The sequence below is a fragment of the Sinocyclocheilus anshuiensis genome, unplaced genomic scaffold, assembly GCF_001515605.1.
Source record: "Sinocyclocheilus anshuiensis isolate Anshui unplaced genomic scaffold, SAMN03320099.WGS_v1.1 scaffold838, whole genome shotgun sequence".
NCBI lineage: Eukaryota > Metazoa > Chordata > Actinopteri > Cypriniformes > Cyprinidae > Sinocyclocheilus > Sinocyclocheilus anshuiensis.
This window is the reverse complement of record NW_015539915.1, coordinates 1,857,185-1,873,455: the sequence shown is the minus strand read 5'-3', so window position 1 is coordinate 1,873,455 and position 16,271 is coordinate 1,857,185. Positions and strand designations below refer to the sequence as shown.

General features: G+C 34.9%; 1 protein-coding gene across 2 annotated transcripts; it reads left to right on the top strand.

The window, feature by feature from the left end:
• Positions 1-462: 462 nt before the first annotated feature.
• LOC107686470 (cytosolic purine 5'-nucleotidase-like) lies at positions 463-14,518 on the top strand. Of its 2 annotated transcripts, XM_016483506.1 has the most exons (18): positions 478-654; positions 2,940-3,013; positions 3,100-3,217; positions 5,238-5,333; positions 7,657-7,748; positions 7,827-7,884; positions 9,202-9,295; positions 10,368-10,421; positions 10,663-10,746; positions 10,875-10,916; positions 11,038-11,139; positions 12,284-12,350; positions 12,449-12,619; positions 12,703-12,754; positions 13,045-13,105; positions 13,270-13,446; positions 13,594-13,680; positions 13,860-14,518. In XM_016483506.1, exons 1-18 carry the CDS (start codon positions 617-619, stop codon positions 13,941-13,943), a joined length of 1,551 nt encoding a protein of 516 aa, XP_016338992.1. In that variant the 5' UTR covers positions 478-616; the 3' UTR covers positions 13,944-14,518. The 2 variants fall into 2 exon arrangements, with proteins under 2 accessions (XP_016338993.1, XP_016338992.1); XM_016483507.1 differs by lacking the exons at positions 13,270-13,446; positions 13,594-13,680; positions 13,860-14,518 and having other exon boundaries at positions 463-654; positions 12,968-13,046.
• Positions 14,519-16,271: the final 1,753 nt, after the last annotated feature.

The window sequence follows — 16,271 nt, the reverse complement described above, 5'->3', positions numbered from 1 at the left end:
ATATATACACACACACACATACACACATATATATATATATATATATATATATATATATATATAATTGGCCTGATAATAGAAATAAAATAATAATGTAATCATAATAGCTAATAATAATAAAATGTATACATTTGCAACATTTAAAACACACTTGACAACTTTTGTCCCTACTAGTTACTGAGGTACAGCCACAGTGACAACTTGCCCCGGTGTAAGGGACATAGTCTCTCCTCGTGAATGTGAATGAAGGGAGGAAGGCAGCGCTAAATGAAATATTGATGCGAGGTTAATTGTAAATGCTCGTGAATGTGGTGAGCTCGGCAGTGTCGACTGTCAAGAGTTTGGGCGCTGAACGGGACCTGTGCGTCGCGAGGCGAGCGCGTGCGGCGCTCTGATAACACAATCTGCAGCCTGTCGACATCAAACTTCACTCACGCTCGCGTGCATCCCACATACGCCCAAAGTACGTACATAGGGTTCCTGTTTACAAGCCAAACCCAAGGAAAACTTACACTGGTGATGTCAACATCATGGCACGATTTAAAGCGCAAAGAGGAGATTGGTGACAGCTTCACACTGCTGATTATAATAGAGTGATACTGGGAGTGCACTCGCGATGGAGCCGCGCGCCGCCAAAAAAGAACTGCATCAGAGGTAAGAGCATTTACACTCTCACAGGTGAACACCGGTCTTAGTATGCAGGTATCTCTTCATATATGTAGTTCGTTTTTATTAAGTTATTTTTGTTAGACTACTCGAGTAGCCGTTTTCTGTCTTCTGTGTAGTTATTTTTAGCAAGTGTCTTCATTCAGTATTCTTTATAATATCAGTCTCAGTCATGGGATGTGTTTTTGGAGGGAATTAAGCCTCTGTTTATCACAATGGCATTTCATATCGATTGATAAGACAATTAGATGATAATAGCTCCACTGACATACTTTAGGTTTCTTGCCTCAGAATGACTTCAAGCATCACATGCTTTCACATTCACCTGGACCAATGTCCCAGATATTAATATCTAAACAAAATGTAACTTTTTTTCAAACAATAATCACCATGAATCATTCATAAAACAATAACTGCTTAATTTGAAAGGAATGTATTTATTTGAAGTCGTTACACTGTAAGTACAGAAGTAAGGCTACTGATCAATATTAATCAACAGCATGTGGTCACACTTTATTTTAAAGTCCAATTCTCGCTATTAACAAACCATTAACTACGACTCAGTAAACTACTAAGCTGCTGCTTATTATTAGTAAGGTAGTTGTTAAGGGGATGTAGAATATGGTCATGGTCATGTGATTAATAAGTGCTAATAAACAGACAATATGTTATTAATAGGTATGCTAATAAGCAACTAGTTAATATAGTGAGAATTGGTCCCTATACTAAAGTGTTACCCAGCATGGGGTTAGGGTTCGGTTTAGGGTTGGTTGATTGTAATTACGTATAATTTACTCATACTGTTACGCATGTAACATATAACAAGGACAATGTAAGATAAAGTGTTATTCATTTACTTATTTATTCATTAATTGAGTTAGCTGGTCCTGTTTGTTTGATTATGCTCTTATCTATTTAAAGATAAAAGACTGATTGTTCCTGCTCTTTTTGAATAGTTTGAATCGTTAGTCGTAGATGACCAGTCACACATCTCTTTTAGATAATTAACTGTGTTTGGCCATCATCAAGGCCTTGGACATAGACTCACTTAATAGATCACCCAAAATTATTATTATTATTTTTTTCCTTATCCTCATTTCGTTTCCAAATCTGTATGACTTTAGTTCTTCTGTGGAACACTAATGAATAAGTAAATGTAATTTTCATTTCTGAATGATTTATCAATGAAATTATGTTTGTCAACAAAACATAAAATACTATGACAAGAAAGTTGCATATGATGTTGCAAACACATGACTAATGACACAACCGGCCTTACACCTTCAGCTGAACCCTATGAGTCACCATAACAAATTAATTGTTGAGAGATGATAAGACTTCAAAAACAATATTCATAAGTCAACTATATTTCTTTTTCAATAAATTTCAAATATTCAATTAGTATCAATAAATGTATATATATATATGTGTGTGTGTGTGTGTGTGTGTGTGTGTGGACACTTAATATGTCAAATTAATTATTATCCTTGAGGATTTTATATATACCCCAATACTTGACACACAAACCTTAATGGTGACAATCAATAAATGTAAAATGTGTCTTACCAAAAGTGTCTTAATATCACAAGACAACAAATTTGTTCAGACAACTGTTTAACCAGTTGGGACAACATTTGGAGGAATTCTATTAGTCTAACACAAACTTTCAAGAAATGCACATTTCTTAGTGTTTGAGACTCAAAAGGTCTCGTAAACTGACAAACATGTAGTTGATTTTTTTTTTTTTTTTACAGTTCTCGTAAAATATTTCAAGCTTAATTCTTTCTCATATTCAGCATAAATTGTTTTGGTACATTTAAAATATCTTTGGATTCAATCAAATTGCATTGTCTTACTATTTTTAGATTTCTTAGTCAGTACTTTCCACCGTAAATATAAAAACGTGACTGGCGAAACTGCCAAGAAGAGAGTGTCAGTTGGCTGTTCCTTTACTCTACGTCTTTTAAGCGGCAGTTACCTCAAACCAGCTGGACTGATATCATATGTGAGGGACCTGATAAGAACAGACCTAAACTGTGCCGACTTGATACATAGGACCGTGCGATAAGCACTGCACATGTTGAATACAAACACTTAGGCTTACGTTTTGGTGATCAGCTGATATAGCATGGCAATAACAACACTGAGGTTGTGGGTTTGATTATAACTCAAATGCAGTGTAAGTTACTGTGGATAAAAGCAAATCAATAACTGTGAGAAAGGCTGACATACCCATCAAAGTAACAAAAACATCCTCCTGTCTTTCCCTTCAGGGTGTTTGTGAACCGGAGTTTGACGCTTGAAAACATCAAGTGCTATGGCTTCGACATGGATTACACTCTGGCAGGTGAGAGCGTTTATAGCGCCATTGGGAAAAGCTGTCAGACTATGTGTGAAGTGCTTCGTTCACATCCACTCTCTTGTTTTGAACAGTGTATAAGTCTCCAGAGTACGAGAGTCTGGGCTTTGAGCTGCTCAGGGACAGGCTGGTGTCAATTGGATACCCACACGAGCTGCTGGGCTACACGTACGACCCCACCTTCCCCACGCGGTAAGTGTCGCTCCCTTAATGGCTCTGGATTAGGCTATATCGGGTCTGTGAGCTCATGGTTAAGGCTTTTGAGGCTTGCTGTGTGTGTCCGCACAACATTGACAATGTTTACATGCACATTGTTTCCGGTTAAAGAGACAGTTCACCCAAAAATGAAAATTGTGTCTGTCAAGTTATTCCAAACCTGTGTGAGTTTCTTTCTTCTGTTGAGCATAAAAGAAGACATCTTGAAGAATGTGGGTAATCATACTGTTGACGGTAGCCATTGAGTTTCATAATATGTAAAAAAAACGATGCAAGTCATGGGCTACCGTCAAATGTTTGGTCACCGACATTCTTCAAAATACATTATTTTGTGCTCGACAGAATAAAGAAACTCATACAGGTTTGAAACAAGTGGAGGGTGAGTAAATCATGACAGTTTTAATTTTGGCCACTAGAGGTATGTTGCATCACAAAACACTGTGATTTTATTGAATTCAACGACAATGGTGCGTCACAAGAGGCAAAAATTGATATATAAACAACAGTAAAAGAAAGTATAGAATAATGCAATGAATTCCAAAATGTAGGTCATGGGAATCTTTTATTCCTTCAGAAAAAAAGGTACAAAACTTTCGAAAGGTACTAATAAGTATACTTTAAGTACTAATATGTACTTTTAAAGTATGTATATGTACCTTTAAGGTACTAATATGTACTGCTTAGGGGTAAATATGGTAAATGTAGATGTATCTTTTGGCTTTTGTACCTTACGGTAATGCTACCGTAACAGGAATGTATTGATTTATGTTCAGTTGCTTTTAAGTCAATATGAACTATTATATCTTAAAATCCAATCACTTCTATCAGGAATTGATTGGGTTTTTGGAAAATAAGCATGTGTTGGGAGGTACACAGAAGGGAGGGATTTGTGAAATAAAGTTGTATTAGAAATGGAGAAAGTTTTTTAAATTTTGATAAAACTATGAACTCGAGGATTTTTAAAATGGAATAATGTGCAGTTATGAACTAGAAATGTGTATTAAGAAGTTAAAGGATTCATTTTGATTTATGTTGACTATTATTTGGACAGAAGTTTATTTCTTTTGTCTGGTCCTTCAAAAGACACATTAACACATTTTCCATGATACACTAATGTCCAAAAATGTATTTAAAAGAAGTCTGTTATGCTCACTAAGGCAGCATTAATAAAAAATACAGTAAATGAAAATTAAATCATGAATTATGTAAAACATATTGTGAAATATCACAATTTAAAATAACAGTGAACTATTTTAATATATTTTAAAATAAAATTTATTTCTGTGATGCAAAGCTGAATTTTCAGCATCATTCCTCCAGTCTTCAGTGTCACATGATCCTTCAGAAATCATTCTAATATGCTGGTTTGCTGCTCAAGAAACATTTATTATTATTATCAATGTTGAAAACAGTTGTGCTGCTAAATATTTTTCAGGATACTTTGATGAATAGAAAGGTCAAAAGAGCAACATTTAATTGAAATGGTACTGTTATGTTTACTGTTATGTTTGATCAATTATAGCATCCTTGCTGAATAAAAGTATAAATTAAAAAAAGAAAATTCTGATCCCAAACTTTTGAACGGTAGTACACATCATCACATAATTCCAATATGAACTGATTTCTTTAGTATAAGACAGTAGTCCTTAAGTCCACTTCATTTTCATTTGGAAATCAGTCCGTTTGTAGTTGCTTTTTTAGTCTATTATAAACCATTCATGAGAGACTTTGTGGGCAACCATACAAATAGAAACGTCCTGCGTTACACCAGTCTCAAGGGTCTCATAAAGCAGAAGGTCGCTTGAGGTCATCATTAAAAACAGGCTGAATACCAAACACAGACTGTCTGCTCAATGATACTGCTGGGGGAAAATATAAATATGAATGAACTCTTGTTTTAACTCCTTAGAGGGCCATATTTTGCTATAAATTATTCACTGAATGCTCCCAGATGCTGGTTCTTTCAAACGTTCTCTCTTTCTCCTCTTCTCTCCAGAGGTCTGGTGTACGATACCACGTATGGGAACCTGTTGAAAATAGACTCCAATGGAAACATCCTGGTGTGCACTCACGGCTTTGAGTACCTGAGAGGGTGAGTGAGGGTCAGCGGTGTATTGAGTGAGAGTTTGCTCTCAAATGCCCCCTCAATCTTTCTCTGACAACAGAAGATTTCACCAAAGTAGAGTGCTGTGTGGGACAAAACATTAAAGAGAGCCAGGTTGAAAGGCAATAAACCCAGTGTGAAGAAGCAGCAGCAGGGTCAAGAGCTGTTACAAACAGATCAAGAGAGACTAGCACAGCAGAGCGAGGCATTTAGTCTTTAATATCGCAAGTTAATGCACTCAAGGTCTTATTATTGCAATTATTATAGCAATAGTTAGCCTAAACTTAATATCTTAATCACTCTGATTCATGAACAAATCATTCAGACCAGTTTTGTGAACCAGATAAAAATGAATCAGTGATTTTTTAAAATCATAACAATACAAGCTTACAAGATGAGCTCACAAAGCCATAATTCGAAACAAGTTTTTTTTGGATGTGTTGACTCATTTGCAAACAAAGAGGGAAACACCTAGACACATTTGTGTGTGTCCGATTAGGATGTGGGTTTGTGAAAAGCTGGTTTGACACCATTTTTGCAACAATTAAATGTTCAGAAGTTGAGAAGAGCTGGTACTGTATATATATATTACAGAATGTTTATATATATTATACATGAACACTGAACATTATATAAACATTAAAATTAACATCAAACTTAGTGTCAGTAAGTTTATTTTATTAATTTTTTTATACATTTTATTTATCAAGGATACATTAATAACATTTTAACATTACAAAATATTTTATGAAGGATCTATTTCAAATAAATGCTGTTCTTTTCTACTTTCTATTCATACAAGAATCTAGGGAAAATAATGTATCTTGGTTTTCAAAAAATATGAAGCAACGGAACTGTTTTCAACATTGATAATAATAAGAAATGTTTCTTGAGCATCAAATCAGTATATTATAATGATTTCGGAAGGATTACGTGACTGAAGACTGGAATAATGATGCTGAAAATTCAGCTTTTACATCACAGGAAAAAATTACATTTTGAAATATATTCAAATAGAGAATAGATATTTTAATCTGTAATAATATTTCACAATATAAATATTTAAAAAAAAAACACACTTAAACTGTTAAATGGTAGTGTATATATATAATAAAATATATCTTATATATAATAAAACATTTAATTTGACCTCCTGAGGTGGATGAACAACAGGATTAAGAAGAAAAAGTCTCGTCCACTCTTTTTGTGGAAAATGTCTTGTCTGAGACCCAACCACCCAACCATGATGAACTCATATTAGTAGTGTATTTATATCCAACACCTGCCATAGAAGAGAGTTATGGAGAGTAGATTTTGTTGTTGAATTCCTATGGGCTTCTCAGACTGATGAAAGATGTTGAGGACAGGTATAACTGGACCATTCACTTATGCTTTACACCTACATATTTCAGTATTTGAGTTCTGGCACTTCTTTTAAAGGTGCTGTATGTAGGATTGACACCGAGTGGTTGTACTAGGTATTGCAGTCCAAATTCAAAATATTGGAGAGGGTTTTTTTTCACCAGGCCCCTCCTCCTCAGACTTGAGGCACAAGCAGGTTGCCAGATTGACGACACCAACAGGAACGAGTGCAATTGACGATGAATAAAATGAAATACGCTGTGTTTTCCACCAACTGGCAACCCGGGGTGCCGAAATACAATTGGGTAAACTGGAAGTGGGCGGGTTTCACAAACCAAAACAGAGACTGACATTCCGGCCCGGAACGCACATTTTCAAAGGAGAATAACTGACTGTAGAATTGTTCTTCAGATAAACATGTTAACTTAGCATGTTTCTTAAATATCTGCAAACATATTATGGTATTTTTATGCTTTAGTAGAGTCAAAAACTTACATACAGCACCTTTAAAATACACAACCATATTTACACGTTCATATTCCCACAGATTTAAGAACAGTAGCGGCATCAGGACAAAAAAATAATTATTGTTTTTATTATTATTCTCACACTTGATGACAAACAGAGCATGGATCAGCACTTTGAGTGTCCTCATGTATAAGACAGCATAATAAAGGGTGTTTCATTAGACGCCACCCGACATGGGGTATTGTGGGCACGGTTTTATTTAGCAAGGGATCAGTTGTTTGAGAACAGTAGTTGTTAGCGCTCTCTCAACACCAGCTGCTGTGACATATTAGCTGGACAGCTCAGTGACAAACTGTTATTGTTCTGTCACAAGCTTTCCGACATGTTTCAAAATGCTTTTATATATATATATATATATATATGGTGTGTCGGGAAGCTTATTTACCTGCTGTTATTCTCATTAACATGTGTCTGTTTACAGTGGACAGGTCGATGAGTATTATCCAAACAAGTTCATCCAGAGAGACGACACTGACCGCTTTTACGTCCTCAACACGCTCTTCAACCTATCAGGTACAGTGGCACATTTACATGGACGTGTGAAAGGATAATTGATTTTGTTAACAAGATTTGTCCCTCTCCTTTTCTCAGAGACGTATCTTTATGTGTGCCTGGTTGACTTCTTCACCAAAAACACCAGATATAAAAAGTGAGTCAATTATTCTTTATAATTGCAAGATTTATGGATCTTTTACAGCTTCACTGTCTCTCAGTCATGTGAATGATATTCATAATTAACAATGTTTGCTAAAGCAAGCATCACTGTCAATCTTGCTTATGCTTACAGCTAGGGATATCAATAAACCTTTATAATTTCAGAAGGTTCACACGGCACACATTAAAACCCAGAACACATTAGCAACCAGAAAACAAAGCATTAGCAAGCCAAAAATCATGAATATATATATAAAAAAATGATTAAATATGCAAATCTCTTAAAATAATATCTTATTAACACTGTAAAGCCTGACATATGAAATAATAGTCACATACTGTATGTATATATATATATATATATATATATATATATATATATATATATAGTTTTTTAAACCTTCAGACTGTATATATATATATATATATATGTGTATATATATATATATATATATATAGTTTTTTAAACCTTCAGACAACTTAATGTTTTAAAAAAGTTTCATGTGTTTTTGTTGAGTATCATATTTGATACATCAGGCTTTTATGGCTCATATAATGTGATATAAGAGAATATGGAGCTCATAATGAGGAAAAACACTTAAATGTTATTTAGAGGCACAAACTGAGCAAAAATATGCAATTTGGTGCAGATGTTGTTATTTATATGGGCAAAAGGTATGATGAAATTCTAGCTTGTAAAGTAAATCATATCTTTATTGCAGTATAGCAGACTGCTTACATAAAATGCTTCTAAATATCAGTTCTCACACCGTTTATCCCAATAATATGCATTAGTAAGATGATATTTAATTGCTTAGCTTTAAGATAAAATCTCTGTAAGTTTTATTGCTAAATGTAGTGCAGTGCAATACAATGATGATTGGGAGATGAACAAATAAACGTTCCTCAAAAGCCTGATATATGACCGTTCTCTGTAGGTCCCACCTTCTCGTGTGCCACGATTGGTCAATTATGTACAAGGCCTGCATGTTACTGGTCAAACTACTTTTAGATCATTACCTTCAGCAAGTATAAAAACAGGAAAACAATGGCAAAACCTGGATATTTTAGGCAATATATAAATCCTGGCCAGAACGTGTCCCATAAAAATGGCACATATGGTCACCCTATAAAAAAGTGTAACTTATCAATCAGATGACAGGAGGTATATAATAGATTATGAACAACAGTTTTTTTTTCAGCCAAATTTTGATCATGCTGAGTCCTAGCAAAAAACTGCTATCCCTGATGGGTTTCTTTGGAAACTTAAAATATGCCCAGTAAGTGTCTACAATCTTTCTCTCCCATTTAGTTGCCAGAAAGGGTTCAAACACGGTGACTTGTTAATGTCACACAGAAGCATGTTTCAGGACGTGAGGGATGCCATGGATCACCTTCACGACACGGTAACCATTTTTATATTGACTAAATGTATGATTTTACTTACTCACCCTCTTGTGAAAGAATTTACTTACAAAGTTAGTTCCAATTAAAATATGACTTTAAAGGTAGGGTAGGTGATTTTGTAGAGGCTAGCAATAGCAAGCTAGCTTTGAAAGCATAAGATCCCACCCTCCGTGCAAATCACTCTCCAAAAGCCACGCCTCCAAAACACATGACCGCACACAAGCAGAGCAGAGGCTAACCAGAACATCACAGTACAAAGCACATAATATGTGACCCTGGACCACAAAACCAGTCTTAAGTAGCACGGGTATATTTGTAGCAACAGCCAACCATTGTATGAGTCAAAATTATAGATTTTTCTTTGATGCCAAAAATCATTAGGATATTAAGTAAAGATCATGTTTCATGAAGATATTTTGTAAATCTCCTACCGTAAATATATCAAAACTTAATTTTTGATTAGTAATATGCATTGCTAAGAACTTCATTTGGACAACTTTAAAGGCGATTTTCTCAATATTTGGATTTTTTGCACCCTCAGATTTTGAAATAGTTGTATCTCGGCCAAATATTGTCCTATCCTAACAAACCATACATCAGCGGAAAGCTTATTTATTCAGATGATCTGTTTCAAAAACTTGACCTTTATGACTGGTTTTGTGGTCCAGGGTAACATATTAACGACTTCCATTCTCGCTCGGTCTTCAATAGTATAACGGAACACGCTGATGACGTATTTCTGCGCGAACAGTGTTCACAGAGGTATGCAAATACATACGTTGACAGGCAGGTAGGACAGCCTATTGTAGCCTTCGGACTGAGGGATTTGATTGGATGAACATTTTATGGTCCTATGTCCACCACAGATGATATAAATACATAGAAATACATTTAGACCACTTAACATATTGATTGTTATCGGGATGTGAAGACAACCAGCATAACATAAAAAAAAATGTTTTTGAACCAAATCACCTACCCTGCCTTTAAGAGCAAAATATAATCATTCCATACGATGTGAGTGTTTCACACTAGTGTTTTTAACCAGTCATTGTTGTTTTTGTCCTATAGGGCACTCTGAAGGAAAGAACACTGAAGAACCTGGACAAGTATGTGATCAAAGATGTAAGTGGTAATTATATAGATACTGTATATATCTTTTCTCAAATCGCCTGAGAGAAAATCCTGTATGTTAATAATTATTATTGCTATGTGATTATAGGTATTTGTATGTGGCAAAAGACTCTATATCTTTTCTCAAATCGCCTGAGAGAAAATCCTGTATGTTAATCATTATTATTGCTATGTGATTATAGGTATTTGTATGTGGCAAAAGACTGATTCATATACGTATCATTTTATCTAGCCACGTCTTCCTGTGTTACTGATCCGCATCAAAGAAGTCGCCAAAATGTTTCTGGCCACCAACAGCGACTTCAATTACACCGAGGTAAGGAGAGCGCCAGACCCCTAGAAATAATTTAAACTGCCACTGACAGGCTGCATATCATTGCACGCTATCATTAATATTCAGAATTGCATTTTAATGACACTGTATTATATCTTTTCTCAAATTAGGCTATTATGAAATACTTACTGGATTTTCCGACTGGCTCTAAGGTGAGCAGCATGACCACTCTATAACTGACACAAAAACCAGTGTTTAGTGTTGACTGCTTATGACTCTTCTTGATCACACACATAAAGATATTCAGACTCTGAAATGACTCGTGTTGTCTAGAACCCCAAGAAACCGTGGCGCTCGTACTTTGATCTGGTGGTGGTGGACACGAGGAAGCCCATGTTCTTCGCAGGGGGGACAGTGTTACGACAAGTAGACACGGTGAGTTCATGTTGTGCACTGCTACCTATATACACAGAAAAAGCTTATTATTCAGCATTTCAGCACAAATAAAGCATTTATTCAGATTTTTGATAATTTTTTATGTAAAAAAGCTATTATACATGATTATTTAATAGCAGAGAGAATATGAATCTGAAGCCTGTCAAGAACATATCTAGACCCCAAAACCAGAAAAATGAAAACATTTACAAACATTACATTTTCGATAAAGTCCATTTCCCCCATTTCTCTTTGCAATGAATTGAAGTGTTTTGTTCTCTATAACATAAATCCTACCATTAGGTTACAAATATTATTACCTAATATTATTACAAATATATTTTTTAAATATGCTGATTATAATTAAATTGTGTTCATCAAGAAAAGATATGTCATAATAATGGTCTAAATATTATCAATTCTTATATTATGAAATGTTATTCTATTATAAAATAATAAAAATCTTTGTGGGGCGACATAAAACCTAGACATTTAACAATTTTTGCAGCTTATTATTTTTGTGACATTACCATTCAAAAGTTTAAGGTAAGTAAAACATTTAGCAAATAATACATTTTAAAATAAATATTCAACAAGGAGGCATTAAATTGTTCTAAAGTGACAGTAAATGCATTTAGAATGTTACAAAAGCTTTCTATTTCAAATAAATGCTGTTATTTATATTTTTACTTTCTATTTATCAAGAATCCAAAAAAAGGGTAGCACAGTTTCCACAAAAATAGGAAGCAGTGCAATTATTTATAAAATTAATAATGATAATAAAAAGTGACTCTTCAACATCAAATCAGCATATTAGAATGATTTCTGAAGGATCATGTGACACTGAAGACTGATGTAATGATGCTGAAAATTCAGCTTTTCCATCACAGGAATAAATTACATGTTAAAATATATTCACATAAAAAGCTGTTATTTTCAATTAAAATAATATTTAACAATATTACAGTATCAACTAAACGCAGCCTTAGTTAAAAAAACAACCCCAAAAGCTGAACGGTAGTACACAAGTAACATTGTACACTGTATTATTTCATAAACATTGAGTCACATTGAGTTTAGTGAAATATGAGCAAACATCTAGTTTAAGTTTGGACTGCACTCAGATCTCCTCCTCCTGTTGTAGGACACGGGGAAGCTGCGTATCGGCACATACACCGGAGAGCTTCAGCATGGGACAGTGTATTCAGGAGGTACTCCCATGTTCTCCTCATCATGATCTGTTCACTCGGCTTGCATGAAGGCACTCCTTTGGCTTATGTCAGTTATCCTTGTTCAACCCCTTTCTTAGGATCTTCTGATATTGTCTGTGATTTGCTGGATGTTAGGGGGAAAGACATCCTCTATGTGGGGGATCACATCTTTGGCGATATCCTCAAGTCAAAGAAACGTCAAGGCTGGAAGACTTTCCTGGTGGTTCCTGAGCTTGTGAAGGAGCTGCACGTGTGGGCCGACAAAGCCAGTGAGTGTGTGCTCATCTAATAAAACAATATTTCTTTATTTGGTAAAGGATGGATAAAAATACTGTCTTCTGTCTTTTTAAAGGTATGTTTGAGGAGTTAAAACATCTTGACATCTTCCTTGCAGAATTATATCAGTGAGTATGACTTCATCTCACACTGCAGTCACCAAGTGCAATACTTGACATGATCGATAGATGGCGCTAGAGCACTGTTCTTAGTTTATATTAATTCGATTTTTATTTTTATTATAGATTATATATTATATCGGCTTTCATTTTATAATATTTCCAGATTTTTCACGTATTTTGTCTCTTTACGAACTTTTTTTCCTGGGTATTTATGGACAGAAAAACCCTGAAACGCACACAAACAAACATCAACATCAAATGAACGTCTCGGCTGACCTCTCATTCTATCCCATCAGGCATTTAGACATTGGAAGTCAAGAGTGCCCAGATATTAGTGCGATTCAGAACAGGATAAAGGTGAGCTCTGGGGATCATCTCATACTTTGCTGTGATGTTTTCACATCGGATTTGTTCGTCTTCATGCAAAATATGCTGACTTTTGTGTTTATACCAGAGAAACTCTATAGGCATCTCTTAAAGTTCTAGAACTGTTATTGTAAGGTTGTTCATTTGTGTTTCAGATGGTGACGTACGGCATGGATCTGTGCTATGGGAAAATGGGCAGTCTTTTACGCTGTGGTTCCACAAAAACCCTCTTTGCCAGTCAGTTACTGCGCTATGCGGATATATACTCTACCTCCTGCCTCAACCTCCTAAACTACCCCTTCAGCTACCTCTTCAGAGCCCCTCTTGTCCTGGTAAGCTTGTCCTGGCTAACTAGACTGGAATATAATTGTTTTGTATTAATTATAAATATGAATATTTAACATATATATATATTTCAAATCTGTAAATATCATGAACAGGTGCTGGTGTTTTATGAATGTTTTTTGCTTTTAATGCAGCTGCCACATGAGGCCGCTGTGGAGTCTCAGACTAAAGAGCAGATGGCAGAGCTGTCGGAGCACATGCTCAAAACCACCAACATCAAGGTTTGAATGGCACATTCACTTTCATTTCTCATTCCGTTATATATTTTTATGTATTCTTAATGTATTACACCTAAGCATCAATTATTATTTTACCAAGTTTTGTTTTAAATTGATGTTTTTTTCCCCCCTTTTCTAAATATTAAAGCGATTTACATTATCATTGCATCTTTCGCACACAGCGGCAATGTGAGTGTGACAGCAGTGACTGTGGACGAGATGATAATTGTGCCCGAAATAACCCGGCTGCATCTACAGAGACATGAGGAATGATATGTTTTCTTAACTGCTGTAAATATTAACTTTTTATTTAGTGTGTATGTTTCACTTTTACAGTTTCCATTCCTGCCTTAAAACTGTGTATTGATACACAGCGCTTGTGTGGCTGATTTGCAGTATTAGCTCGAGTAATATTCCACTTCTGGCAGATAATTGTGATTAAACGGAATTTGCCAAGTTTTTTTGTGATGTCATGTGAAGTTAAAAGCGTTTGTGTTGTTATTTGTAAAGCAAGAGTAAAATCTTTATTTAACCATTTTATAAAACTTTTATATTCTGTGTATTTAATTAAGACCTTTGATAGAAGTATTTAGTCTTTTGCATGTCAGTCAATGCATTAAACTGGTTTGCAGGATTTTGAGGTCTCAATGGTCAAATGTTTTTTTTTTGCATTTGTCTATCATATCTCCTCACACGTGATTGATTCCTATACAATAATGCAGGGATGTGCATATAATAACAAATTAGTAACTTTAAAATTGTTTCTATGTTTTGCTATTTATGCAGTTACTATTTTTCATAAGCATATTGAAATGAAATAAAGTGCTTTATTTTAGTCTTCTTCTGTTGTCATTTATTTCTAACTTAATTGAACTCATAAGACTAGCATGTGTAAAGGTTCATTTTCAGTTGTATTTAGTTGAACTATAGTAGTTGGTTCCTGCAGCCTTTTAAAAGCTTGTCAAAGCCCTTTGATTTCACACATAGACCATAGAGGATAAGGAACTGTATTAAAACGCCAAATTTATAAAAAAAATAAAATAAAAAACAGGTGATTAAAATGGCAAGGAAAAAAACTTTTAATCTATGACGTGTAAATTAATCAACAAACGGACATCTTCAGGAAAATCCGTAAAATGGCGGCAAAGACTATAGTGTGTGCACTCGACTTGAACGGAGACCTATCCTTTTATGATAATCAGCTTCTGTTAGAGCATAATTGGAAAATTAGATCGTTTATCTTGACTTTGTATAAAAAGGAAAACAGCTCTTTTATTATATACCGCTACTGTGATCGTACAGTAAGATCTCGCGCTAATTTGTCTTTATTTCCGTTGCGTCAACCAATTTTAACCTGAGAGAGAGGAACGATAACCTGCCTAAAAGTATCTTTTTTTCCAAGGACCATAAAACAATATTATAAATTACCAAATTAACAACATTTATTACCAGATATCGACACGTACAATGATTATCATAAAAGGCAGCCCATGTAAAGGTATGTTGCTCCTACTGTGTAAATCAAGCGTTAGAACTCAAGGAATAGCGTGTTATTTAAACTCGAAACGAATTTTTAAAATTTACATAAAGGCCTATGTGTAAATCCCACTTTGTACTTTGTAATGGCCAGGAAAACAAAGCCTATGGCACGTTCCACGAACACAGCACGCGAGGCATTAGAGGAAAAAATATGTGATTTTGTTGTGAGAACTGGGCTATTAGATATGTTTGTTAAACTATTATTGCTTAACTTTAACCTTACAGGCAAAGCTGTCCATTAAAAAAATGGTGATTTTGGCCTGTCTTGACCTTCATGACTGGATCGAACACTAACATAAAAACAAACATCATTTAGACAATAAATTCATTACAGTACAATCTTTTGTTTAGGCCTATTAGAAAATAAATTTAGCACACCGTTAATGGATGATTTTACTTAGAAAAAAAAGAATGCTTCTTAATGAAGTAACATTATATAGCAGGAAGTAAATATCTGGATTTCCTCAAACTGCAGTGTGGACTGCATTTGTCAAGCTCAACCATTCAGCCTTATTATTGCAAGGAAAATTACAAAAACTAATATTTTTCTTTAAATTACACAAGTCGGTCATTACCTACAAAGCAACATTTGGTAGGAGACTATTTCAAGAAAACTTTAAATTTAACTTGACATGAGGCTAATGATATTTACACTTGATTTTTAAAGGGGTCATATGATGCGATTTCAATTTTTCCTTTCTCTTTGGAGTGTTACAAGCTCTTGGTGCATAAAGAAGATCTGTAAAGTTGCAAAGACTAAAGTCTCAAATCCAAAGAGATATTCTTTATAAAAGTTAAGAGTTAACCACGCCTACCTAAAACGGCTCGTTCTAACACGCCCCCACATGTCTACGTCACTATCTGGGAAGATTTGCATAATGCCGCCCAAACGTTCACGCAAAGAAAGGCGGCATAACTTTTATTCTCGCTGTAGTATTGTTGCTGCCGCCATGTCGTGAAGGCGCTGTGTGCTTCGTTGTGAAAGCGAAACTACTTTGTTTGGTCTTCCAAAAGAGGACGATATCTGCTTCGTCATGCCTAGAGCTGATCCGTGC

Excerpts from the sequence above, each read along its gene's own strand:
- LOC107686470 (XM_016483506.1), top strand. The coding sequence starts at position 617 with ATGGAGCCGCGCGCCGCCAAAAAAGAACTGCATCAGAG. Across the intron at positions 655-2,939 it reads AAAAAAGAACTGCATCAGAG|GGTGTTTGTGAACCGGAGTT; the intron begins GTAAGAGCATTT and ends CTTTCCCTTCAG. Across the intron at positions 7,885-9,201 it reads AAAAACACCAGATATAAAAA|TTGCCAGAAAGGGTTCAAAC; the intron begins GTGAGTCAATTA and ends TCTCCCATTTAG.